Here is a 27,586-nt window from a genome sequence, read left to right on the forward strand (position 1 = left end):
GGAGTGGATTATATTTATATCCGCGCTTGCTTTGATGTGCATGATGCTAAAGGTTAAAGGTTAAAGGTTGATCCACTCCAGATTTCGGGCAGCTACTGCCAGTACTGCAGTACTTTAATGTACTTTCAGTACAATTACTTTTCTGTTTGCTGTACAGCCTCATGACCTTTGAGTATGTGTAGGTAATTACAGTGTAATTACAGGCGTTAGGCCTGAGTCGTTACTGAGAATGTTGCGCAGCAGCGGCGGCGCGAGCTTCAGGTTAGCCTGAGTGTGAGCCGAGCTCAGCTCTGACGAGCTCTCTGATTGGTAGGTTCTGGGTTCTCTGCACGATCTCTGCTGTTCATCCATAACAAGTTCTCACGTCGGTGTTTTCTTTCGTTTACTCACCTTTCCTTTTCCTCCCGTCTCCTCAGCTCCTCCTCCAAAACGCTTCAAATTTCTCCGCAGTAAAAGTCAAGACAAGATCATCCCCCCTTCCTCCTCCTCCCTGTCGCCGACCTCATCCTCCCCCATCACCCGCCGCCCCTCCCTCTCTCTCACCAGACGACTGCGATTTTGGTCCTCCGCCGACCTCACAGCCGACCTCATCGCTAGCCAGCCAATCCTAGCCAACGGAGATTTCTAACATCCTCATCATCATCCTCATCCTTTGTGCCCACTGACACCATCCTCATCATCACAGTCATCAGTGTGACGCGCGCGCGCACACACACACACACACACACACACACACACACACACACACACACACACCTACCTCTGACACTAAAACATTAAAGACAACCTCGAGCAGCCCCGTGTTTCTGGACAGTGTTATTAGTAAGTAGTGTGTGTGTGTGTGTGTGTGTGTGTGTGCGTTTGTGTGTAGCTTGCAGTCTGTTCTGAGCTGTGAGTCTTTAAAGTCATGAAGGTTTTCAGTCCTAAGTGGATTTGTAGCGATGGCGCTCGCTCTCATCACTTCCTGCAGCAGAAAGCTTCAGACGCCGCTTTAATGCAGACCTGCAGGCTTCGCCCAACGAAACACTCACAGAATCACAACTGCTGCACCTGTGCGCTCACCTGTACGCTCACCTGTGCTCTCAGGGTCACATGTCTCAGACAAGCACAGCTCGCTGCAGCTGTCATGTTTCATCGTTTGATTAGTTTTATCACGAAAGTAAAAACCAGCGTCTTTAAAGTCATCATCAGACAGGAAGTACGCAGACAGGAAGTAGGTTTGTTGTTTCCTGTCTGGACAGCGATGTTCCTGAACCTGCAGATGTGCTTTAATGGAAACTTCACAGATGTCACAGTTATCGCTAATGGCCCTCCCCCAGCTTCTGATTGGTCAGATCACAGCACAGTGTCCTTAGTTTTGACGAACCGTGTCCGCTGTCAGGTGGGACGCAGCAGGTGTGTTTGCACTCTCACTGCTTCAGCTGCGTCCTGTCCCTCGAATGCAGGTCAGGAGCTGCCATCTCTGATCACGCTGTGATGTCATCAGGTCACATAGTGAGTGTGTGCGTGCCGCCGTGTCCTGCTTTGCTCTTTGTGACGCTGACCTCACGCTCACGGCCCGCCCACTCACGCCGCTGTGCTTCCAGTGATATTAACCCTGCCGCTGTGAATCCCTCCTCACTGCATTCTAATTGGTCCACAGGTTTGGCGGACAGGAGCCGGGGTGTTTATCACAGCAGCACGCCAGGAGGAAGCAGCGAAAGCGTGAACGGAGAAGATGCACAGGGACCAGGTACCGTAGCCCTCACAGTGCTTTCACAGGCTGCAGGTCAGCTTCCTGAGGAAGGCTTCCAGCTCGGGCTCTGAGGTGTTCCTGCCCCACAGAGCGGGAGTTCCGCCCACTCTGTGGCAGTCTGTGGGTCCTGACTAAAAGAGTAAAAGCGCCCATTAAAACAGTAAAACTGAGCCTTGCTGGTGCAGCTGAGCTCAGACGTCGAGCCGAGTCGACGCTGTAACAAAAATGATTCCTGGGGTTTGAGGAACTGCACATACAAGAACTTCCTGATTGTCTGTTTTAATTCCAGGTCAGACCCATAAAATCCATCTGAGCTCCACTCCGAGCCATCCGTCGTCTTCGCTGGGCTTCACCGGCAGCTCCGCCTCCAGGCTGGGCCAGATCGCCGTGCGCAGGCCCAGAGGTAGGCCGGCTTTTTGTTTTACTCAGAGCAGCTGTAGAAGTCTGAAACACTGCACGTGTGACGCTGCGGTCACATTTACAGGCCCGTTACTGGACGAAGACTCGCGCCACAACGCCTCGGACCCGGCGTTCAGAGGTCGCCCAGGGTCGGCCGACTTCAGCCACAACACGTCCAGCTCCAACTCACCTGTGAGCTGCAGAGGTACAGACACACACCTGGTTAAATCTGCACAGAGCAGGAGTCTCGATCTCCTCGAGGGCTGCGTGTCTCTGCTGCAACACACATGGTCACGTTTAGTAGGTCGTCAGCAAGACTGACGAACCTGACTACGTGCTGAATTCAGCCATTTGATTCATGTTACAGCAGCTCATGAGTGAATGAACATGGTGAAATAAAAGTGCTGTAGAAGTGCAGTTTTCCAAACGTTTACTCAAACAGAGTTAGAGCTCGCTGCCTCAGCTTCGTCTTACTAAAGAAGGACTCAGGGTATTCAGGTGTGTTGCAACAGAGTCTCTGAGAAATGAAATTAAAGAACTTCAGGTCAAATCTGTGCTAGCTAAACTTTGGAGGTGGGACTAGGTGATCTGTGGAGGCGGGGCTAGTTTACAGGCACAAATGTCACCTTTCCCACTTTCGCCGCACTCAGCTGTACTTTCTTTTCAGATTTCTCAGAACGCCAGGGCCGCTCTGCCAGCCTCTCCAGTGACGACGTCACAGGTCTCAGCCAATCACAGCTGACCCTGTCGCGAAGCTCCACCCTTCCATATGACCACGCACCCCAGAGGGCCCAGCCACAGCGTGGAGGCGGGGTCAGAAGCAAGACCCGCCCTGCTTCTCCTGGGAGTGAGATGGTGACGCTGGAAGAGTTCCTGCAGGAGAGCAACCTGCAGTCTCCTCCTGTGGTGAGACATGAGGCACATATTTCTGCACACACGCCGCCGTCGCCGCTGATCACACGAGGCGAGCTTTCGGTCGGGGAGACTCACGCTGAAGACGTTCTGACCTTTGAACCCCTGACCTCAGACCTGCCCACAGAGCAGACGTGACATTCAGTCTCACACCAGGAGCTTTGTGTTTTAGTGCACGTCAGTTTAGACCAGCCTGAGGAGTCAGAGCGAGGACGTCCTGCGTTACTTCCTGTTGAGCCTGAGTTTCAATATGACCTTCAGTGAGGATAGAGTAACCTAGCAACCAGATAACACACATACTTTTATTAGAAGCAGCAAAAGGTGAGACTGAAACGTGATGATTCAGTGAATCTGAGTAACACTGTGAGAAGCTTTAGCCTGAGAGATGAACTCGTGACGTCACAGCGGTGTCAGCACACTTCCTGTTTCTAGCAGATCAAAGTGTTCGGAGCAGCGATGTCACGATTGTGTGGTGTGCAGCTCGATGATGATAACGTCTGATAAATAGCCTGAAGATCCCCTGCTGCTGCTGTGAGCGCTGCACTCACATATTTGCTGCCCTCGGTGTTTTAGTGAGTCGGCGCCTCGAGCGTCCGAGAGCAGAGTGGCAGTAAAACAGGAAGCTCTGCTCCTTCAGCAGGTCAGATGTTTCTCGTTGAAGCTCGGTGTTTCGTGCAGGACGGTGCGTGAAAAACACTGACGGTGTGGTTGATATGTTCAGGTGCAGCTGATGGGTGGAGGCAGGCACGGCGGCGGTTTCTAACTGAAGCATTTATATTCGCCGTGTTTCGGTTTGCTGCACGCGCTCTGATCACGCCGTTATCAACCGCTTCAGAGGTCATTGTTTATAAAAGTGACCCGTTGTTTTTCCCGGCTTCTCAGTCACAGCTCAGGTGTGTTTGACCTTTGCCCTTTGTCAGCCCCGCCCTGACTGCTTCTCTGGGTTTCAGGTGTCCACAGGAAGCAGAGAGGACCTGGTGACGGACTATTTTGCTAGAAGCCCCGCCCCCTCAGCTGTTGCCTGCAGCGATCAGGCGACGCCCACCAACTACGTCACGCCCACCGTGCAGTCGTCCAATCAGAGGCCGGGACAGAGTGTGAAGCCCTCGCCCCGTCAGCCCGTGGGCCAGTCGCCGGCCTCGGCTCAGAGAAGCAGCCAATCACTGAGCAGGACCTTCAGCCTGGCCTCGGCCGACCTGCTGCGCTCCAACGGGCCGGACAGCTTCAGAGGACACGACGTCTCCCCCGGCCAGGCCGACGCCGTGATGCGCCGTCAAGGAGGTGGGACCACTGGGAGAGAGCGGCCGCTGTCGGCTCGTTTTACCGCTCTGTCCAACCAGCACGCAGATGGCAGCTTCCTGAACCCGCCCATCCACCACTCCGCCTCCCTGAACCTGCAGGCGGAGCGCTACGCGGAGCGAGAGCGGGACCGAGGGTGGAGCGCCACCTCCCGAAACGGCCCTCACCGTGGAGAAATTGCCATGGTAACCCCAGTGAGAGCGACGCCTGCCGCGCAGCCTGACGACACCCCCGAGTACGCAGAGGTCCCGAGGGAGGGGCGGTTGGGCGACTCCGCCCACACGAAGAAGGATGGCGAGAGTGGGAGGTGTGGCTCTGTGGAACGCCCAAAGAGTACGCCGGCGTCACCTGACCCCAACAACGACCCGCAGACGGTGTGGTACGAGTACGGCTGCGTCTAAATACCGGAGCACCACGCCCTGCATCCAGCCTCAGAGACAGGAAGTGAGACTGAAGCAACGCCACCCTTTCACTTCCTGTTAGTAAATAAGTGGACAGGTGAGGCAGTCACATGATCATCTCTCTGCGGTGGATGCAGGACTGGATGGAGCCGAGATTTTGCTGATGCCATGACACTACCAGCGCTCCCCACAGGGGGGCGGGGCTTACCGGGGCGGGGCTTACCGGAGCGGGACGTTTCCTGAAAACATCTTTTTTGGAATCTATAGTGATGCCAAGCTGACGCTCCGTCTCTAACACACAGAGAAGACGCTGCTCACCTCCACCCTGCAGCCACCAAAACACAACACTACGAGCGGCCCTGTCTAACTGCTGGACTCTGCAGGACCGCCGCCTGAATGTACGGGACGCCACATTCCCCGCCTCCAACATCACGCCATACACTGGAAAAGACACAGGAAGGGTGGTGGGGGGGATAAACAGGACAGGCGGAGAGCCTCCTCCCTTTTAAATTACAGCCCTGCTCCATCCATCTTTAGATTCTATCCCAGCATGCAACGCTCTGACACTTTACTGGAAATGTTGCTCAACCCAAGCCGACACTAGACACACACACACACACACACACACACACACACACAGATAGATATAATGATAGAGACACAGGCTTTGTCTTCGGGGGGGTTTCTGTGGCTTCTCTGCCTGCTCAGCTGGGTTTAATTCAAACACTCACACACACAGACACACACTGAGGTTTGGAGCCTGTGGCTGACAGTAAAATCATTTACGTGTTTCCTCTGAGCTGTAAAAGCCACTGTTTGGTGTTTGTGTGAATTATAGATGGAACACACACACACACACAGAAACTCACACACACCTCATTCCCGGATTCACGCTCGTTTGCTTAATTGGTGATTGTCTGTTTGTCTCAGAGGTCACGTGAATGATTTTAGTGTTTTTCCCTCTGGCTGAGCTCACAGACACTTCGGAGAGGAAGAGGAGGCACAATGACTGAAGGTGTGTCTCACACACAGCTGATGATATTTAATGACTGACCTTTGACCTGCTGTTTCAAAGCACTACATTAACGATGATGATGATGATGGTAGAGATGAAGATGTAACACTGGAGTTATGAAATGAAGACTGAGCTGATATGAGTTAAATTATTCCTCCTGGAATTTGTATGTGTTTGATGATTTATTTTTTTTTTACTTTACTTTGAAAATACCAAATGACTTCCTGTGTGTGTGGCGGCGCTGCAGGTCGATGATGTCATGTTACCTGTGCGTTTGCTCTGTTTGTGTTTGCTGTAAAGTCGACCTGTTCTGCTGGTTACTGCTGCACCTATGAGAGTGGCTGAGCATAAGTCTCAGCTCAGAATAATGCTTCTGTGTCTGAGCTCTGTCTGAATCAGGCTGCTTTAGCTCCTCCCTCTGCAAGGGAGGATTCATACATACACATCATGCTCATTTCTCAGCAGCCAATTAAATCCTCCGGCTTCATCACGAGCCAATCAGATCACATTATAAGAATATCTGAGAGCGAGCGAGCTGGCTGTTAGAAAACTTTATTCTGATTGGCTGCCCCTCACAAACAGTTTTAATGCAGGTGGGTGGGGCCTCTGTGACACCTTTGTGACATCACTTAGATCACCTGTGCATGCAGCAGGTGGGCGACGTTAAGAACAGTTCGACTTTACGGTCTCTTACTTCTTCCTGACTTCCTGTGTGCTCGCCGCGAAGCGTCATCTTTCATTAGGAGGAGGAAGTGAAAGAGGAAGTGGCGGCGTCAATGACGTTCCTGCTGTAACTGGATTTGCTGTAGTTCACTTTAAGACGATTTCTGCTGCGGTCGCTGCAGACGCGCTCAGAGGCTGAGAGCAGAAACACGTCAAAGCTTTTTGCTAATAAAGATTTTTAACCTTTGACCTCTGTCACACTTGTCACACCTGAACAGACACACACAGCATCATTGGCAACACAGCGCTCAGGAAAGTTTGCTTCCTGTGACGTTTTCCCTCTTAAAGGTAGAGCCTGACGGTTGAGGTTGCGTCAGGAGCGTGAGGTAACAGGTAGTCGTCTCATCAGCCACGCACTCGTAGACGCTGTTGGACGAGCTGGGATCGATCCACTCACCACCTGATGGGAACACCACCCGTTCTTCCACCTGAGCTCTTGCTGCTCAACGCTAATTAAAGCTGTGAGATCGTCTGAGTGGACAGGTGTGCAGAGGAGGCTCCTCCCCCCTGTAGAGTGCGCCTGTGGCTGATGACCTCTGAGTTCCTCGAATCAAGACACTTTCATTTTAACACATTTCCTCTTTCTCTGACGGCGAGATGAGTCACGGCTGCAGACGGGTAACCGTGACGGGCTCTTTTCATGTCGTGGGAACGTTTCAGATGACTCGCCAGATGTGTTCAGACAGCTGCTTTCCTACACCAGGCATCGCCAGGTTAAATTCAAACTGTGACCTTTGACCTGACCCATCAGTGACCGACACCACCAAACCTGCATCACAGCGTCAGAGTCGCCTTCAGAACGCTGAAATGCAATTGGTGTGAGAGACTCCACGGTCGTCTCCGGACACGCAAACAGGTGAGCGTGTGCAGATCTACTTCGACTCTGCGTGCTGCTTGTGTTTCAGACGTCTGTGAGCGTTTGTTCAAAGATTCAGAAGTTAAAAAATAAAAATGAGGCTGTGACATCAAATCAAATCACTTTTATTGTCACATCACATGTGCAGGCACACTGGCACAGCACATGCGAGTGAAATTCTTGTGTGCGAGCCCCACAAGCAACAGAGATGTGCAAACACAACAACACAAACAAGCAAAATACAAGAATGGCCAACCTGAAACTAATAATATATATATAATAGTGTATGCATTTCTGGATGTGTATACTAAATATTTTCCTACGTGTGTGTGTGTGTGTGTGTGTGTGTGTGTATACACATTTTTACAAATTAAATAGTAAAAAAAAATATATAAAAAAATAAATAAATAAATAAAATAATAATAATAATAATAATAATAATAAAATATACAGAGTGAGACATGTGCAAAACAGTGGCATTACTGTACAGTGTGGAGTGCATAATGTTAAAGTTCCAGTAGTGAAGCTGAGGTGTCTATGAAGTGTTCAGCAGTCTGATGGCCTGATGGAAGAAGCTGTCTCTCAGTCTGCTGGTTCGGGACCGGATGCTGCAGAACCTCCTTCCTGATGGAAGCAGTCTGAACAGTTTATGGCTGGGGTGACTGGAGTCCTTGATGATCCTCCCCGCTTTCCTCAGGCAGCGCTTCCTGTAGATGTCTTGGAGGGAGGGAAGCTCACCTCCAATTATCCGTTCAGAGCACCGCACTACTCGCTGGAGAGCTTTGCAGTTGTAGGCGGTGCTGTTGCCATACCAGGTGGTGATGCATCCAGTGAGGATGCTCTCAATGGCACAGTGATAGAAGGTCCTGAGGATGCGGGGGCTCATGCCGAATCTTTTCAGTCTCCTGAGAAAGAAGAGGCGCTGCTGCGCCTTCTTCACTGTTTTGTTTGTGTGTACTGACCATGTAAGATCCTCAGCCAGATGTACTCCAAGGAACCGGAAGCTGCTCACTCTCTCCACAGCAGCGCCGTTGATGGTGATGGGGGTGTGTACTTCTCTGCACCTCCGGAAGTCCACTATCAACTCCTTTGTCTTTGCGACGTTGAGGGTGAGATGGTTGTCTTGACACCAGTGGGTCAGGGCGTTGACCTCCTCCCTGTAAGCCGTCTCATCACCGTTGGTGATAAGACCCACCACTGTAGTGTCGTCCGCAAACTTCACAATGATGTTGGGGTTGTTGGGGTCACAGTGTGTGTGAGTCCGCGTGTGTGAGTGTGTGAAACCTGCAGAGGAAACAGTTGTTTTGCTTCTGCCCTGCAGCACCTGAACGCACCATGAGCCCAGCGTTGTGTCACTGTTATTCAGGTGTTTGTGCTTCAGGTGTGATAAAAACAGAGCGCTGCAGTTCCTCTGACGTCCAGCGGAGGCAGCAGTGAGTCTCCCGTGTTAAACTTATTTCTAACAGCTGGAACAGCCTCAGACTGCAGCAGCAGGTGATTGGCTGATTATTCAGAGGACAGGTGACTGTAATGGAAACAGTGACCTCTGACCTTCGCCCTGTGCCAGAACATTTGTAGCTGTGGTCCTCTCATTTGTCTGAGCTCCCTAAACGACACTGAGGCGTTCCTTGGAGAAAGACTGGGATGCTAAATGTGGTGTTCAGGGTGAAAAGCAGGGAGCGTGCGGCACAAGCTGTCAGACTGCGCCTCAGGGTGGCGCTCTCACCTGGACCTTCAGTGTAACCGCTGCTCATCCACCTGCTGAATGAGCTGCTTCACACCTGCACCATCATACGGCTCAGGTAGGTTCATGTCCTCGTAGCTCTGCTTCCGCTCAGGTAAATACTCCCTACAAGGATCACTGTCACTGTGAGCCTGCCTGGTATCTTTGACCTTTGACCTGCTGCAGCTTGAGTCTTCAGCATCAACAGAGGACATCATGTGAAGACTGTCCCCACACGGAAGCCCCTGTGGACATCTCTCAGCTTTTCGCCGTAATGATCGGATCAGGAGGAGCTGACACCATGCCGGCAGACGTCCTGAGGACGCCGCAAACCCACCAACACCAGCCTTCACGGCTCACTCTGGAAGCTCCGCCTTCAGCAGCGTGAGCCTGCTGGAGGGCAGGGAGCTGAACACACGGCCTGTCTTTAAACTTCAGCTGTGTCTTTAAACTTCAGCTGAGATCAAACTAAAATGGTGAACTGGAGCTCAACAAGGTGGACTGGGACCAGAACGCCGAAACGTTTGAGAACGCAAACGTGTTTGTGGCTGAAACTAACCGCCTCAGGTTTGAGGCCACCATCAGACGCCTGAATCACTTCCTGTTTCCTTTTTCCTCGAGCATAGTGTGTGTGTGGAGATCTGACCGGTGGAGGTCCTCATCGAAGCCACGATGAAAACTTCCAGAAGAAAAATATCTGTCCTTCTGCAGGGGAGGAGCTCCAATGATATCAGATGATATCAGAAGTCGTGCTCAGGATGGCGCTCACTTTGTCTTCATTGGATTTGCCTTTGTTCATGTTTCCTTGGTCTGAACTCCAAAACAGAATAAACTCAGCTAACACAATAAAATGTAAACATTTCTATTTTATTCTATTGTTTTTTTTCTTAAGAATTGTTCCTTTTCTTTCTTCCCTCTGAAAATGTGTTATTCTATAGTCCCCCCCCCCCCCCCCCCAGCCCCACTTCCCAGCACTTTATTTATTTATTTATTAATTAATTTCATTTCATGAATCTCCGCCAGGAGGGGCCGACTCCCCCTGAGGTCTGCTGATGCCGACTGTGTGCAGCAGAGCTGTGGACTGTGTGGACACTTTCATATGTTCCCACTCGGATATCATAAAGACCGTGTGTGTGTGTGTGTGTGTGTCAGAGTGAGATTGTGTGTGTGGGCAGGCAGGAGGCAGAGCAGCAGCGCTTGCAGAGACATTCAGAGCGGAGCTGCAGAGCCGGTAAGACCGTGTCCTTACTGAAACCCTGAAAGTGTGTTTGTGTGTGAGCGGGCTCGTGCTGTTGGATGCAGATCATTTCTCTGGCTGGTCTGAAGCTGTGAGTTATTAATTATTGATCAGTTATTAATTGGTTTTGGCGTGTGTTATTCTTCCTGCTGGATGGAGCGTGGAGCTCGTTCATGTAATATTCAGAGAGCACGTGCGTGCAGGATGATTAACAGCGGTGAGCACGCGGGTCGTTTCCAGCTGGAGCGCCATAAAGGCACAGACTACGTCACATCACCTGTGGAGGGAATACCTGGGTCTCAGTCACGTCACTGTGATGTCCCACAACACCTGAAGGCACCGCTGTCGTTCCTAATGAGCAGTGAGGTGTTGGAGGATCGCCACCTCCACCGCTCAGCACAGCTGACTCTCAGGTGTGAGTGACGCAGCAGGCAGGTGCCCACAGCAGGATTAGTTTACAGTTCACATATAGTCCTGCTGGGGTCTGAATCAGGAGTCCCGATGTTGGTGGTGCCGGGTTATCCTGGGAGCTTCCCGGCTGTAGTCAGGATGTGCGGTAAATGATGCATGGGTTCAGTCTGTGGTGGTTTCGGGTAGGCTCGCAGGAAATCTGGCACGCAGGGCGGCTTCTCTCTCCCACTCAGAGCCTGTGTCCTTTCAGCTGCTCGATCAGAGGCTGAGTTAGTATTCGGGGGGCGTCGGGGTCCCGCGGGGGCAGCAGCAGGCCTGAAGAGCGTTCAGCTGCAGAGGCTGAGCTCAGGTGTGGAGCGTTATTAAAGCAGCGTGCAGGACGTGAGGCCATGATGCACATTAATAATGTATTTGTTGCAGACCCCCGGGGCCTGAAAGCTTCGAGCTCACAGTGGGAACCTGCTCGCTGTGGATTCAATTACAGGCAGGCGGTGTGGACATGACACTTGGCTCTGAGTGGGCCCACCCCACTCTGATCAGTTTAGCTAACCGAAGGTCTGTGAAGGTTCTCGGCCATCCAGGTCATCGTGGAGAGTTGTGAGAGCCCGTTAAGGCGTCTGGGAAGGATCTCAGAGCTGGATTACACCCACTCACATCTCAGTAAGTCACATGATACGGTGGAGCAACATCTCACAGTGGGTTCACCTGATTGTGACCCACACCCATCTTCACACCTTGGCTCGTGTGATAGGTAGAGGATCAATAGTGGGTCCACAGCCCTCTTGGGGACACTCCGGTCTGTTAGAACTGAAACGTCTTCATGGAAACTTTCAGAGCTCCTTAAACTAATCGTACATCAATGAGTCAAAGCATTGAAAGCCCCTCAGTCAGTCTCTGTGGGAGTCACACAGGTGGGACAGATCGACTGACCCTGATAGCCCACGGCTGATGCCACACCTGTGGCTGACGGACACAGCTGAGATACCATCATACGAATAGCGGGGAGCGGTTCAGAGCAGGGGAGTCTCAGGGAGGTGCTCGGCGGTGAGGACGGAGACGGACGCTGGGACTAACACTGCTGTCCAGCTTCGTCCACACTGGATTTATTTGGGTTTCTTTCTGGCTCCGACTGTGTCCGTGCCCTGAGGCAGCGAGCCGCCCACGTGCTGGTCGTGTCTCTGGGAAGAATCCCACTGGAACTTTCTGGCAGGCTGAAGCAGCCATGCGTCACACGCCAAATTACACGCGAGGGCAGTCAGGAGCTGCAGTTCCTCTGGTGTCCAGCAGGGACAGCACAAACATGTGAGAGGCTGACACTGCGCTGGGCGCACAGATAACCTCTGCCTACATTATGTATCTGCATTGTGTTCTTGGGGGCGTGGCCTGTGTTTTATCGTGGTGCTGATGTCGGTGCTTTTGTTGACATTACATAAACTGCACATTAGCACATTCACACCGCTCGCGTGTGCATTATTCATAACACGGGCATCCACCGACACTAAGAGCTGCCCGACGGAGGTGGAGGTGGGGACGGCCCTGCAGACAGCTGCTGCAAACTAACACGTCCTGTAATCTGAGAAGCTCCACCTGCAGTCCTTTCGTGAACACAGATGATCTCCGTCTCCTGGAAAAATCTGCTCCACCCATCAGCAGCTAACACGGCCAGCTGCTAGATTCAAACCCAGGACCTTCTCCCTGTGAGGCAGAAATGCTGACCACCGCTCGCCTACACCTGCAGAAACATTTGACCCTGAGCTCAGTCTGACTTAAAGAAGAGCTCCGCCTCTTCCTGTAGAGGGAGTCCAGGCTGTCTGAGGCCTGCTGCTCCTCAGCGACCTCCACATGAATGCTGACAGTCTGAAGAATGACCTCTGACCTGAGGAAATCACCTCCTCATCTTCACTGTGAAGTTCTTCACCTCCAATCAGATTCCTGTATTCCTGTTGCCGCCTGTTCCTCAAACACGTCCCATTCGTGTACAGCGTGAACAGGAACCGGGGTTGAACTCTGCGAGGTGCAAACTGCTCAGAGACACGTTGTCATGACGAGCTGCAGCAGCCAATCAGCTGCTGATAAATACAGACGCCCCCACCCTCTCCTGTTTATCTCTAAGAATGCTCGAGCAGTAAGAAAAAGTCCGGCAGCGCCGCCTCTGCCACGCCACCCTTCCTGTCCGGCATCACCGGATCAGACCTCAGGGTTAAAGCGTTAGCGAACTGCGCTGTTCATGGCCGGTGCCACACAGCGAGCGCCATCAGCTCTCTAACTGCTTATCCCAGGTCATGGTGGGGGGGAGGCAGGACACACCTGCACACCTGCGTCGTGGCACAAAGACAGGAAACAGGTCTAAAAATGGCTCAGTCTGCTGGAGACTGGGGGAGGAGCCTAGGTGGAACAAATCACAGCAGCAGCGTCTCAGGACGCCGCGCACTGGCAACGGCCAGCTGCCACCTCCAAGGGGTTAATGATCGCTCCACTGGTTTCCATGACATCTGCTTCTGCTGCTTCCAGGTTCAGCATGTCAACCAAAGACCGTCTGTCGATCATCTTGGCTCAAAGTGAACTAAATGGTGAGCTTCAGTTGACACAAAGGAAAAGCTTTTATCTAGATCAAAGTTTAAACTCATAACTCAGACTGAACGCCGTGTTTCACCTGACCTCCACATTCCTCACATCCCAATTTGATCTAGGATCTGGGATAAAGATGTTCCACAGAGGACTTAAGTGGTCCTGTGGGTCGATGTGTCACTGTGGCATCACATTGGTCTGCTGGCTCCTTCCACACCAAGTACCAGACAGCATTGCGGCGTGCCGAGCTGTCGGCTGCGAGCAGCGCTGATGAGATTCAGACCGACGGCGTCTGCGCCCCACGGACACTCGAGTGGAAGCACTCATCGACAGCAGTGACATCACAGCACGCGTCAAATCCTTCCCCTCAGATGCTCTGCAGGGCGAACGCTTCAGGCGCCTGACTTATCTTTGAGTTCACGTGAAGGATGAAGGAATCTGATTACTTTATCGACAGCTCTGTGATGAACGAGTGATGAATCAGCTGATTCTGAAACAAGCCTACCGATGGAGACCAGAGCGCACGTAGGGATGCTCGTACGTGCACGCCGATCTGCCGAGAGGACAGCAAATCAAAACAGCTGATTTATTTCCCGCTGGATGGAGCTGATTTCCCCGGAGGGAGGAGGCCATAGATTTCATATCTGCTGCAGCTTATTAAGTGCTTTTGTTTGGTTATGAATCATGATGTGTGTTTGTTTTCCACTAATACCGTGTGGAATTTTTAGTCCTGGAAACGTTTTTTAAGGAATGAGCAGAGTCAGCTGGTGCGGCTGTGTTCGAACTTCTCATGGTGCTCGTTCACGCTGCTCGCAGTGCTTCCTTGGACGGCAGCCTCAGAGGCTGCTTTTACGTAACTGCTGTTGTGTTTGCAGAGAGAGGAGAATGAACGAGTCCGAGGCCTGCTCCGGGCAGCAGAGCGAGCTCTGAAAAGCTCCGAGCGCCTCGGGGACTCGAGCATGAGCGTGGGGAAATGAACACTCGTCATTTGTGATGTTTAAATGTTCAGCTTTAACTTGACGGGTCGAAGCAGCTGAAGATACAAATCTGGACCAATCAGATCACAGCTGCTCTGACCTGTGATGTCACTCAGACCCAGCAGCTGCAGCTATGGCAGACATTTATCCATCAGTGGGACAAATTGATTGCTGGTCCTGATCAGCATTAATACTTAAAGCGTCTCCATGGAGACCGCAGAGTTCACATCGATCGCTGTCTCCATCCTCGCGCTGATTCGTTCACAGCCGCCGTGTTTATCAGAAGGTTTCCGGTGTGAGTGAGGAAGTGAAGCTGAGGGTCAGAATGGGTGGGAATCACACAGTCTGTTATCACGGTAACCGTCTCAGAGTCTGCACTACGAGCTGGGTAACGTGAGGGTTAACTCTGAGTTTCCTGTACCACGAAGGTGTATCACCATGGTAACTGATGGTGTCGCCCTCACCTGCTCCATCAGATTCTCCTTCCTGCCGCCGTAACAGGAACTTCATGTGATTTTCACTCAGCGCGGCTAACACACACACTCCCTCTGCTGTTGCACGTCCAGTCTGGGTTTAACATCTGCACAGTTGCACTCTGTCCTTTATAAACTCTGCTGTCGGGACATTTATCCATGTTTGTGATTGGTCAGAGGGTGGCAGCCCAGCCCCCGCTTCATAGTGGACTGAGGAGGAGAGGAGGAAAAATATCAGCGAGGGGCAGCCAATAACAGAGGAGGAAAGCTGATAAAGACAAGAAGTGCGAGGAAGTCCAATCACCAAAATAAAACAGGAAATAACATCACAGAATGAATTCCTTTTGATCGTTAATGAAACAGGTAATGGTTTAATCAGTGATCAGTTTATGATTAATGATGCTGCTGTTATATTCAAACTCAGGCAGGATCACGGCGGTCATCCTTATTAGGTTTGGTTCTGTGAGTTTTGTGATTCGAGTCTGAACCGTCTGATTCAGAAACAGCAGGAGAGGAGCAGGTGGGTTGCAAAGCAGCTTGCAGCTGTGGGTGGACTGAAGCAGTTTTACTAGAATGAGTTCTGAGTGTTTCTAACAGGATGTGTGGCTGAGCCTTCAGCTCATGTGGGGCTGCTCCTCCTCTGAGCTTCATGAAAACTTGGAACAAAAAAACCAATATCCATCCATCTTCTTCTGCTTTATCCGAGGCCGGGTCGCGGGGGCAGCAGCCTAAGCAGAGAAGCCCAGACCTCCCTCTCCCCAGCCACCTCCTCCAGCTTATCCGGGGGAACACCAAGGTGTTCCCAGGCCAGCCGAGAGATGTAATCTCTCCAGCGTGTCCTGGGTCTGCCCCGGGGCCTCCTCCCGGTGGGACATGCCCGGAACACCTCACCCAGGAACACGCCAAGGAGGCATCCTTGTCAGCTGCCCAAACCACCTCAGCTGGCTCCTTTCGATGTGGAGGAGCAGCAGCTCTACTCTGAGCCCCTCCCGGATGGCTGAACTACTCACCCTATCTCTAAGAGAGAGGCCAGCCACCCTCCGGAGGAAACTCATATCCACCGCTGCTGAACAAAAAAACTTTTATTTTGAAATTTCAAACCTTTTATTTTGAAGTGTTTCAGCTTTGGTGGCTTACACAACCCTGGTGACTCGTGGAGAAAAATTAGATTTGTTCCCAGTGAGAAGCCAGTGGGGTTACTGTACCTGAGGCTGTTGTATCTGTCGACGCACTGAAGCACAGCAGGGTTTTTGAGCCGCAACCAGCTGAGTTTGTGTTTCCTCGCGAAGGCTGCATTCCACTAACCCAGAAAAAGATTTAGTATGTCCCAAATAGTATGTCAGAAACAGCCAAAAATATCACGACGTCCGACTGCATCTGGCCACATTTTGCAGTCTCTGGACTTTTTTTTGTCTCTCTGACCCAAAGTCCTTAGCTCGCCGTGAGATACGGCAGAGAGACGGGACCACAGTGACGCCGCACGCGCTTGAAATCGTTAACTTTTAATGATGAACACAGACTGTGCTGCGACAGCAGTCACGGTTTGACTGCACGCAACGTTTTCAGACTGTACGACATTCTGAATTTGGAGGAAAACGCAAGCAGTCGTGACCGCCAGGTGAATGCATCAGAGAGGGAGGAGCATCGTCCTGACACGCTAACTCAGCACTGTCACCTCACATCAAGGTTCGTGGTTCAAATCTCCTGATCAGCTGCACATGCTCCCTGTGGTTCTACCTGGTTCCAGTGACTGGGTGTGGCTGACACTGGGACGGAGGTTTTAAGTGTCAGTGCAAACGGTCTTTTATTGTGAAACTCTGCACGTACAGGTACAGCTCATACGTTCATCCACAGGAAACACAATGAGAAGGTTTTGACTGGATACTTCCTGCCCCCTGCTGATGTTACATCACAGCTTAATAATATCAAACATGTTTATAACAATGAGCTCAGAGTGTGAGTAAAAAGCTTTAAACATCTCTGATACTGAAGCTCCACATCCTCCCTCTTCTGTATACAGTCTGTGGTTTCTGAGTAAGATTAACCAGGATGATTTTACGCCTGATGAGTCTGACTTCACCGTCTTCTGGATTTCTGTGAGACTTTAATGTGTTTAACTCGGGATTAACTCTTTAAACTAGCTCAGAGTCCACTTTAACCATTTAACCTCATTTTTAATAGTTCATGTGCAGACCGACGTCCGGCATGGGAACAGCTGTGCTTCGTGGCGAGCAGTCGTGTCACAGCAGCTTCACATGAATCTGCCCCGTGAAGCGAGCAGCACTGCAGGCGCATCGATGTGAGCTCACACGCCGCTGTGCGCTGACAGAACTTCTCACGATGGGCTAAAGCAAACACAAACATCCTGTGATTTGGAGGAAATGTGTTTATGTCACAGTTATTAGCCGTCCTGTTTATTATGCATCGTTAACGTGCTTATTTTACAAACCCGTCTCAGCCAATCAGAGCCGACGATGACGAGGATGAGCTCTGTGGCACAGCACTCTGAGGATGAAGCAAACACTGACAGGACGCTCGCGGGGTCTAATTTACCACTTCCTGCTGCCGCCATGGTTACCACCATCAGGTGACTGATCACAGAGTCATCTGTTACCATGGTGATCTCGGCGTGGATGTGTTCCTGCAGTTTTAACCCCGAGTCGGTGCTCGGTGAAGCTCTCTGGTCAAATGGTTCGTCTCTGACACGCTGAGCCTGCTGGCGAGGGTTTGAATTTGAGTTGGTGACCAATCAGAGCAGTGTGTGTGGCGGGAAACCGTCAGCTGTCTGTGAGCTGAGAGGAAAAAGGTGACCCGTGCAGGTGCCGCTCGCGTATCAGACGGCCTTCTCAGTGTTCGGATGGAGCATGCAGGATAGCTGCGTGTGTCTCAAAGCTCGGCTCGGCTCGACTCTCCGGGAATGTTGTGCACATCCGGCTGTTCCTTAATCTGACTGATTTAAACCGGAGAGGACGGATGTAGCGAGATGATAGCCGTGGTTTCAGAGTGCGGCCTGCTGCGGCTCTAAACGCTTTGCAGCGTGTTATTAAGGAGTCGCTGCAAAGACGCCGCCATGCCAAAGCTAACAGATATAGTTAGAGGTTACGCTGACTGTCACCATCGCTCCATTTAGACGCTCGCTCCGACCAGCACAAAAACAAGTCTTCCTTCACACGATGTGACCTTCAGCTCGGCGAGGAAACCCGGCCTCTGCTGCACACGAGACATAAAAACACCACTTCATATGGAGGGATAAACCTGAGACATGGAGGCTGACAACAAGCTGCACGCCTACAGCTCCTGCACACATAGGCGGATGTGCACACGTGTTTCATGGCATTATTTGAAAGGACTGAGTCACACTGACCCTTTGTTTTCACTGATGCTGTGCTTGACTGAGGTTTGCTGTCACTGCGGTGCATGGGGCACAGCAGCCCATCTCTGCAGGTTTGGAGGGTCTGTACGTAAAACCTCCGCTAGACACAACACAGTGAGCTGTGTCAAAGTCACCCACACTGGAGGACTGGAATATCTGTACTCCTAAAAACAACAACAAGCAGAGGAACTCGACGAGCAACAAAAGCTGAAGGCAGACCGACTTGAGTGACGGTCGCTGACTGAGGTGACCAACTCTGTCACGACTCTGACAAACAAACTGGCATAAAGCGGAGCGCTGCTGAGAGCAGGATTATGCTGGCTGAAGAACAGCAGTCGAATCCACCAGGACAATGAAGCAACTTTCCATCTAGAACATCAGAGACGAAGAAGTCAGGACTCTTTGCTGGTTTCTGTAGTTTAAAGAGCGGCTCGCAAAGGACGGGCCGAGGCAGAACCACAGCGAGTCCAGTGCAGACAAGACGTTTGTTGAACAGGAAGTTTGTGTTGATTCCATCTGAATCCGGGCTTCACGACAGGAAGCTGCATCTGTTCTCAGTCCTGAAGGCAGTGGAGCATTTCTACCACCCTGGAAACGCTGTCTCGCCTCTGCTCGCACAAACACCTTTTTCCTCTTTTTCTGAACCAGCTTCTGTTCTGGGTTCAAATCAACCTGAGCTCTGTTTTCCAAAGAGTACGTCACTCGAACTGCAACACGTTAACCAGGGAGAACTTCACAGGTTTACTTTCATCTGTGTGCCGTTCATGTCATCATAGCATGAAGCAGGACTGACGTGCGTTTCTCAACCATTAGAGATTTCACACAGTGACAGAGCCTGAGAACTGAGGAAGTATGAGCGGCCACACGGAGCGCCTGGATTAGCTCACCAATCAGATTTCATCAAACATTCGCAGAAACGTATCGAAACACGTCGCCCTTCTTAGCGTAGTGGTAAGACCACACAGCTTTGGAGTGGAAGTCGCAAGTTTGATTCCCTCCCAGTATCCAGTAAGGGTCCTGGCTAGGCCCACCAAGCCCTGACATGGCGCGGCTACATCTGCGGCCTGTCTGCAGCTCGGACACGACACATTTCACTGCATGTTGTGCTCTGTATGATTGTGTACGTGACCAATGAAGCTCGTTTCTTTCTTCTTTTCTCAGAGTCTGGCAGTAACCTCACTGGACACTCAGTTTAACGGGTTCTGGAATAAAAATATGCTCGGCGTGACTGCGGCGTGACCTCGCCGTGACCGCGGCGTGCTCAGTCAGTAGATCTATCAGTGTTTAAACAGGTGTTTCAGTAGACGATGAGCCTTTAATGAGGAGCTCTTGAGTCAGTGTCGCTGAGCTTTTTATTGAACTCGTTTGGACAGAAAAGTCCCACATCTGCATTAACACGTGGGCCGTTGGTTTCTTAGTATTTTGACACATCTGCGTCGTGGGTGGATATGAAACATGGAAACGCTGTCCCATCACAGTTACAGAAGAAAAGTTGACGTTTGGCACAAAGCCCTGCGGCGTGCAGGGGAAACCCGGTGTTGCTCATGTTTCCCGATATGGAGAAATTCAGATTTGAGAGGTGGGGGTCGGGCGGAGGTTTCAGGACGTGCCTGACGAGGTGAGAGAGGAGACTTTAAGGGGCCTCAGCACCCGGATGGCCTGAAACGCTGCAGCCATCGCCATCACATCCTGGGCCTCTGGAGTCAGCGATCATATTTGTGTTTGACTGGCTTTACTGCGTGTTAATAAAGGGGACCTGTCTTTGACTGCAGCCTCTTCTCACCCCCTCTGTTTATGTCTGAGGATGGGAGGAGTCTCCCTTCGAGTCCACTTCCTCCTGCCGGCTGATACGCACGCTCACAAATATCTGAGCACCCGGTGCCGCGGTTATTACTGAGACTGCAGGATGGAGAGGATGTAGCACGGCTGCCGAGGGTGAGACCGACGACAGAGGGGTGGTGGTGCGCTTTTAGTGTGACGAAAGACACCAGCCGTGGGTGTGTGGATGTCTGCAGGTTACTGTGAGGCTGTGATCAGCGTTTGTAAAAGCTTTGTTATAGTAGAGTCAGTGTAAGAGTACCCGTGTTATCATTGCAGACAGCAGCCAAAGAAACTGACCAGAGGAAGTAGTTTCTCAATGCAGTTATTTTTCTGCCGCGTGTCACGAGTGGCTCCGTGTGTGTGTGTGTGTGTGTGTGTGTGTGTGTGTGTGTGTGTGTGTGTGTGTGTGTGTGGGGCAAAGTGCTCCTGCGCAGTGTACCAGATGCACAGAGAAAAGTTGTCGTACCATAGGCAAGAGGAGTGTGTGTGTGTGTGTGAGGGAGAGAGAGAGAGAGTGTGTGTGTGTGTGTGTGTGTGTGTGTGTGTGTGTGTGTGTGTGTAAAACCAGCAGACATGTTCAGGCAGATGAAGTTTGTCAGTGTGAACACATGAAGGTTGATTCGGAGCGAGTCCACTGCAGCGAGCAGCAGATCCTGGGGTTCGTCGTCTGTAAGAATAAAGCATATCGTGGTTGTTGTGATGCTGCGCGGCTCTGTTGGCGGTCGTTTGTCAGCGGTGACTCGGGGCTGATGTCTCTGCTGATGTTTCAGACTCCAGCCAGCAGCACAGCAGACACAGCGACACATCTCACAGGTGTCACGATGTGAAGCACAAAGGATTTTGGGCAGTTTGGGCTGATCTCAGGTGTTCAGGACGTTTGCTCCACAGGTGAGGAGCCTAAAAACTGAAAGCTGGGTCGCTGTGTGTTGTCTGAGCTGTGGGGGCACAGATTTCATCTCATCGCTGCTTTGTAAAAGGATTTTAAATCTGTGGTGTGAGGACGTGCAGAGATCTGAGAGGACGACCGAGCAGTTCAGGTGTTTGTCTCAGTGAACTCGTCTCTTTCTTTAAGACAGTCAAAAATCCTTGTTACGATTTTCTGACTGCGGTCGTTCCAATGAAGCTGAGGCCTGTGTTCACGTTAGCTTCTGTGTACGAACCCAGGACAGAGACAACATGCTGAGAAACGTTTTTCCAGCACCACACAAGCTTTAAATAATAATAATACATGTGAAACAGCATCAGTGTGTTTTTAGATTTAACACCAGCCCACACCTGCAGGCAGTCCCCCGCCAACCTCATGTCATGAGTGGGATTAAGTCTGAGAACCCACGCAGACACAGAGAGAGAGGCCGGGGGATTCAAACTAGGAACCACGTCACTGTGAGATGTCAGCGCTAACCGCAGAGAAACAGGCTGTTTTTACTGTGCGACGTGCCACACCACAACAGGAAGTCGCTGCTGGAGGACAGTTTTAACGTCTCTGTCCCAAATTACAGATGCTGATTCAGGCCGAGGAAGGGAACGTTTCAGACGCTGGGCTTCAAGTTTCTCACATATTCATTTCAAACAGCTGCAGAAAAACAGAGGATGCAACTTTAAAAATGAGAAAATGTTGGTTTGAGATGATGTGACGCAGAACCATGTCTTCATATCTGTGCACAGATTACTCATCATTTCAGCATTAGATAAGGGAAAACAGCAAAAGATACAAACAGGAAGTTCCCAGAGCAACGTGCTCGTCGTCCGATGCTCTCATGACTCTTGTCAGAGGAGCAGCACTGAGTGCGCTCACAGAAATGCTTCAGAAAGTCTCGTGGGTCAGCACGGGCTGGCGTTTTAAATTATTGGCTACATGTTGCACATTTCCAGGTACCCTACAGGAGCGCATCAGCGCGGCGCTCTGGGTGCAAACTGAGGACTGTAGAGCTGCTCAGTGTCTCCACCTGCTGGATTTCAAACCTGAGCTCAGCCTGTAACCAAGCTAGCTGTCAGGTTTGGACAGGAAGTCTGCGCGTTCCAACCGCACATCACAATCTATTTCAGCCTGAGGGCTGCACCTCAGAGGGTTAGCGTGCGTGTGGATGACCTGAGAAAATGTCTGTGGGATTAACATCACACATTCAATTTAAAGACAGAAACGAGATCATATTTACTTCTTTAACCTCTCTCTGCTCACCTGCAGGGGTGTGTGTCTAATCTGGACTAAGCTACACTGTCTCCTCTTCCACAGAGCAAACCGTCCAATCAGAGGCCCGATGAGACAAGAGCGGGTTAATCCACCGCACAGAGCGCCGAGCAGCACGCGTGCTCTGGACAGATGAACGAGTCAGGGTGAAACAGTGTGAGCGGCAGTATGATGGTGATCAACAAGTCTGAAGAAGACATGAGCAACTGCAGCATCAACCATGGGATCCACCAGCACGTGTTCTCCTGCGTCTATATCCTGGTGCTCATGGTGAGTGATGGAAGTATCTTAGCTTTTCGGAAGTATTTCCCGAGTGCTGATAAACGGTGCTCCAGGATCTCCATGTGCTGGATGGTGAATGATCTTGTGTTTGTAGGTTGGTGTTCCTGCCAACGTGTACTCGCTATACCACGCTGCCCTTCAGCTGAAGCAGAGGAACGAGCTGGGCGTTTACCTGATGAACCTCACTGTGTCTGACCTACTATACCTGGCGTCTCTGCCTTTCTGGCTCCAGTACTTCTTTCAGGTAACATAGAGACGTCCTCTCCGCTCGCTCTTCCCTCGGCGGTTCTTCACGGTGCGTCTGAGGCGCTCTGGTTTCAGTCAAAGTGTCGGTGTCATCACAGACAGTTAGCACAGCACCGTGGTGTCGTCCGCCCACCACAGTGGAAGGCTGTGGTTGGAGCTCGACTTCAGGTTCAGTGCCATTAAAAGTGCCACAAGCTGCAGTTCCTCTAGGATCCACCGGGGGCTCCAGCAGTGAGTCAGTCCCACAGACTCCCACAGTTAAACGTTCCTGCAGAAATAAACATGTTTACATCCTGATGCACAAACTGTTTGGTCTCTGTAGATCATTTCCTCCTTTATAACAGCTGTACGAGGGAGGATGTGTTTGTCACTCACATTAAGGCTTAAAGTTTGCATTTTAGGGGCGTGGCCTCTCTGAGTGACAGGTGGATGCTGACACAGGTGGCTGTAGCTGCTAGCTGCCTGCTAGCTTCACCTGAACCGGACCGTGTTTGTGCTGTTGGAGCCTTTTGGTCCCTTTTAATGGTAAATGGTAAAATGGTAAATGGCCTGCATTTGTATAGCGCTTTTCTAGTCCATAGGACCCCAAAGCGCTTTACACTACATTCAGTCATTCACCCATTCACACACACATTCACACACTGGCGATGGCAAGCTACATTGTAGCCACAGCTGCCCTGGGGCGCACTGACAGAGGCGAGGCTGCCGGACACAGGCGCCACCGGGCCCTCTGACCACCACCAGTAGGCAAACACGGGGTTAGTATCTTGCCCAAGGACATTTGGCATGCAGCCAGGATGCAGCCTGGGATCGAACCACCGACCTTCTGATTAGTGGCTGACCTGCTCTGCCACCTGAGCTACAGCCATGACATCATGTGACCAAAAACATGGCTGCTGTGATGTCACTGTGCTAACAGATCTCTCTAACGTCATCCCGCTAACAGAGTCATGTGACCTGTGGCCGTGTTAAAGCTCTGCTTGGATTAAGTTGGTGTTAGGTGGAGGTGAACTGGGCCATTATTAGCAGTCTCCTGCCCTGACAGCGTGCGCGGGTGGAGTTCCTCCACCTGCCTGTCCTATTTGATCCACCTTCAGTCTGCTGTTGCTGTTTCAGGACGATGATTGGCGTCACCGAGAATGGCTGTGTCAGATGTGTGGTTTCCTGCTCTACGAGAACATCTACATCAGTATCGGCTTTCTGTGCTGCATCAGTCTGGATCGCTATCTGGCTGTGGTCCATCCTTTGAGGTAAGACGGTCTCCCGTCGTTTCGTCCTTCGTGGCTGAGATCAGGACGTCTTTGGGTTTATGAAGAAGTAAAATCACCACGACGCGTTCTGCCCGCAGGTTCACGGCTCTGCGCTCCATGAAAGCAGCGTCCGTCATCAGCGCCATCATCTGGCTGAAGGAGATCGCGGTGGGCGTGTTTTTCTTTCACCATAAGGAGCTCAGCAAAGATCCCAGTAACCACTCGCTGTGCTTCGAGCACTACCCCATGAAGTCGTGGGAACGTCCAATCAACTACTACCGCATCAGCATCGGCTTCATGTTCCCGCTGGCCATTCTGTTGGTACGGTAACGGCTTTACACGTTCTTTGTATGTTTCAGGATTTCTGCGTTGGTCTTAAAGAAGTGTAGAGAACGAGAGCTGGTTATGGTCAGGAAGCCACGCGTCTCCTGGCTCGGTGCCACAGCCATGAGTCCGCCGCTCTGGGTTAATCCCACATCTTCACGATGTTCTCAGTTATTTCATATTTGTAGTTAATTTGTTGTTCAACATTTTCAGCTGCTCACCATATACGATGACCTTATTTGGTTATTCAAACGCTTCCTTTTCTCGATGTCACGGTTTTTTAACTCTTCGCTTCACTGTTGAGAATAAATGTTGTTCATGTTTTTCTGATGAATCTATCCACGGCGCTGGTTTAAAGTATAAATCCCTGAAAACTGGAGTCAAACACAGTAAATGTAGACGAGTACCTGATTCTCCTGTAACCCCGGCGCCTTGTTTTGTCTCGGTTAGATTAGCTACCTGTGGGTCCTGCGAGCGGTGGGCCGGAGCGCGGGAACGCAGCCGGATCAGAAGATGAGGATCAGGCAGTTAGTCAGCAGCACCATCCTCATCTTCCTCGTCTGCTTCTCGCCCTACCACGTCTTCCTGCTGGTGCGCACGCTGCTGGAGGAGGAATGCAGCTTCATCGAAGGTACCGTTTCACTCGCAGGAAGCCGTCCGATAAATAAAGATGGTGCCGTAATACTGTGGTGACACGGTTCTTGTTTTTCAGCCATATTTAACTACTACCACCTGTCCCTGCTGCTGACCACCCTGAACTGCGTGGCCGACCCAGTCCTCTACTGTTTCGTCAGCGAAAGCGCCCGCCGCGGCCTCTACAGAGTTGTCTTCAGACCTGTCGCCAGGATACTCTGCTGCTGCCGTCGCCGTGGCAATGCCAGTCCCGCCAGTCCGGCTAACGACTCCCACGAGGTTGCCACGGACGAGAACAATGGCCAGCCGAACGTGACGCTGCTCACGCACAGCAATACGCTGAACAACGGCCAAATGGACGCCGCCTGCAGAAACACGAGTTTAATCACACGGATGCACGAAGAAAGCGTCAAAGCACGAGTCACAGAGAATAACACCTTGGAAATGTGTGTGACAGAGAAGCAGAAACAAAACCCCGACAGGACGGAGGGACGTGGGCAGAAATGAAATGATCAGCACGCCTCTGGGTACCAATGACCCGCCTGCACAATGAGGGCGGGCTGTACTCCGTGGGGGCGTGTCTGTGCTGATGCAACAGCCCAGCCTGAGGGAGGTCAGGGTGGATCTGAGGTCTGCAGACTGAAAGCCCCCGTTACCCCTCTGTGGCGTCTGACACGGCGCAACATGGCTGACAAAACGCACACGAGGAGTTCTGAAATACTGCAGAGTGTCACGGCATCACGTCTAATAAGACTTCATCATGTTAGACACACATTCGCGTCTAATAACTCGCCTGAAAGGCTCCGTGTGGCAGCGATGAGGTTCCTGTCAAACAGTGAAACAGGAAGCAGACGTGGAAGAAATAAACCGAACGCTTTCACCGCAGCGCCGGAACAAACAACAGGACTTCCTGCACTTTGATTTAAAGAACCACACGTAACATGAAGGGACGCAGGAAGACCCGACAGAACATTAGAAACGGTTATTGATCAGTGATCAGATTTGACCCATCGATTGGCTCCAGGACGATTTTGACTTATCGAAGCAAATTCTTTAAAACAAGTTGAGACTTTGTGACCCCTAACCTTTGGTGACCTGTTAGAAAGTGTTTCCAGAGTTCTTGTTATCCTAATAAAACGTAGTTTATTATGACGCTGAGTCACACCGATGTTCCTCGCTGTCAGATAAAGTGCAGAGGATTCAGATTCAGGACAAATCTGTCTCTACTTGAAGCAGAGCTGATAACAAACCTCATCGTTGGCATCAGTAGACTTCAGTTATTGATAATGTGAACCTCACAGATTCCTTCATGTTTAAAGGCAGCAGGGTTTATGTTAGCATGAGGAGCTTCAGACGATGCAGCGCCTGTCCGCGGTGCTTCTCTGAAACAACAGCTGTTTGCATGTCGATCCACGTGCTGCACGACCTGACACAGTCTGCCGACCAAACTATGACATCGCATTGCACTGATCACGGGTCAGTATTAGAAACATGTAGGACCAACATGGCTGCACCCACCTTATTGACAATGAAAGGTCAGGGGGCGGGATTTGGGACGAGGTCCACGAGAAGGTGACCGTGAGCGGGCGATTAGCCAAATTTCAGTCAGGTAACTTTTATTCTGGAAGCGTTTGGCCGACGTGCGGCAGTCAGACCGCCTCCCATCTGTGAAAAACACGACTCACAGTGTTCTCTTCATTTTACTTTTAAAAAGAAAACTGTTAGTTTACACACACACAGACGCATACACACCGGTCACAGCATGTCTTCATAGCCTCCCTTTGAGCCCATTTCAGCACTTTAACGCTGAGGAAAGAGACTCACTCTGGGGTCTGGATGTTGCTCTCTGCATGCATGGAAATGCCTCCAAGTCTGAATACGTACATAGTAAGAATCTGTGTGTTGACTCTGTGTGTCTATAGATCTGTGTGCTGTAACCTGCACGTAACATGAAAGTGACAGAATATTTTTATAAAGCTTTAAACTGACCACTAAACAGAAACGGTGTGTGTCTGTGTGTGTGCGTGTGTGTGTGCGTGTGTGTGTGTCTGTGTGTGTGCGTGTGTCTGTGTGTGTGCGTGTGTCTGTGTGTGTGCGTGTGTGTGTCTGTGTGTGTGCGTGTGTCTGTGTGTGTGCGTGTCTGTGTGTGTGCGTGTGTCTGTGTGTGTGTCTGTGTGTGTGCGTGTGTCTGTGTGTGTGCGTGTGTCTGTGTGTGTGTGTCTGTGTGTGTGCGTGTGTCTGTGTGTGTGCGTGTGTGTGTGTCTGTGTGCGTGTGTCTGTGTGTGTGTGTCTGTGTGTGTGCGTGTGTCTGTGTGTGTGCGTGTGTGTGTGTCTGTGTGTGTGTTTTCAGGCCTGTGGTGAGTGATGCAGCTTCCTGACTCTGAGCAGATATGGAAACGATGTAAACATTAACTTGTTACACTGTTTAATATATGAACACATCTCAGTGAAATGTTTCACCTCACAATAAATAACCAATCACAAACAGAATCCCCCGTTTTCTCAGTTTGAGTCTTTTGCCTTTCACATCAGTTATCATGACGCCAATCACCCTCCTAAAACCAAACCCCACCCCCCCACACACACATGTAGATATGTCAGTTATGTTTGCAAAAAAAAAAAAGGGGGGGGGGGATAGAACATTATATATAATATATACATTAGGTGAATGTGCAGTAGTAGCATTTATGCAGCGAGCAGGTGAATTCTGTACATCAAGTGAATAAATAAGAATAAACAA

At 51.0% G+C, this 27,586-nt stretch overlaps 2 protein-coding genes across 4 annotated transcripts in view; both read left to right on the top strand.

The window, feature by feature from the left end:
• The window catches only part of ccdc88c (coiled-coil and HOOK domain protein 88C), a 64,321-nt gene extending 57,808 nt beyond the window's left edge, over positions 1–6,513 (top strand). For both annotated transcript variants that reach the window (XM_085392033.1, XM_085392032.1), the window contains exons 27-31: positions 1,643–1,732; positions 2,025–2,138; positions 2,220–2,339; positions 2,802–3,040; positions 3,997–6,513. In XM_085392033.1, coding sequence (XP_085248159.1) covers positions 1,643–1,732; positions 2,025–2,138; positions 2,220–2,339; positions 2,802–3,040; positions 3,997–4,746 — 1,313 coding nt within the window. In that variant the 3' untranslated portion in view covers positions 4,747–6,513. The remainder of the gene's footprint in view (positions 1–1,642; positions 1,733–2,024; positions 2,139–2,219; positions 2,340–2,801; positions 3,041–3,996) is intronic.
• A 2,267-nt stretch (positions 6,514–8,780) lies between these two features.
• On the top strand, positions 8,781–27,324 carry gpr68 (G protein-coupled receptor 68). 2 transcript variants are annotated; one of them, XM_085392044.1, is made up of 7 exons: positions 8,781–20,037; positions 22,157–22,381; positions 22,488–22,637; positions 23,756–23,889; positions 23,988–24,210; positions 24,664–24,844; positions 24,926–27,324. In XM_085392044.1, exons 2-7 carry the CDS (start codon positions 22,280–22,282, stop codon positions 25,351–25,353), a joined length of 1,218 nt encoding a protein of 405 aa, XP_085248170.1. In that variant the 5' UTR covers positions 8,781–20,037; positions 22,157–22,279; the 3' UTR covers positions 25,354–27,324. The 2 variants fall into 2 exon arrangements, with proteins under 2 accessions (XP_085248170.1, XP_085248169.1); XM_085392043.1 differs by having other exon boundaries at positions 8,781–22,381.
• The last annotated feature ends 262 nt before the right edge of the window (positions 27,325–27,586 follow it).

Source organism: Rhamphochromis longiceps, linkage group LG19 (assembly GCF_057381845.1).
Source record: "Rhamphochromis longiceps isolate RC_006_pf linkage group LG19, R_longiceps_female_GT1.1, whole genome shotgun sequence".
Taxonomy (NCBI): domain Eukaryota; kingdom Metazoa; phylum Chordata; class Actinopteri; order Cichliformes; family Cichlidae; genus Rhamphochromis; species Rhamphochromis longiceps.

Excerpts from the sequence above, each read along its gene's own strand:
- gpr68 (XM_085392043.1), top strand. The coding sequence starts at position 22,280 with ATGATGGTGATCAACAAGTCTGAAGAAGACATGAGCAACTGCAGCATC. Across the intron at positions 22,638-23,755 it reads GGCTCCAGTACTTCTTTCAG|GACGATGATTGGCGTCACCG; the intron begins GTAACATAGAGA and ends TTGCTGTTTCAG. Across the intron at positions 24,845-24,925 it reads GGAATGCAGCTTCATCGAAG|CCATATTTAACTACTACCAC; the intron begins GTACCGTTTCAC and ends CTTGTTTTTCAG.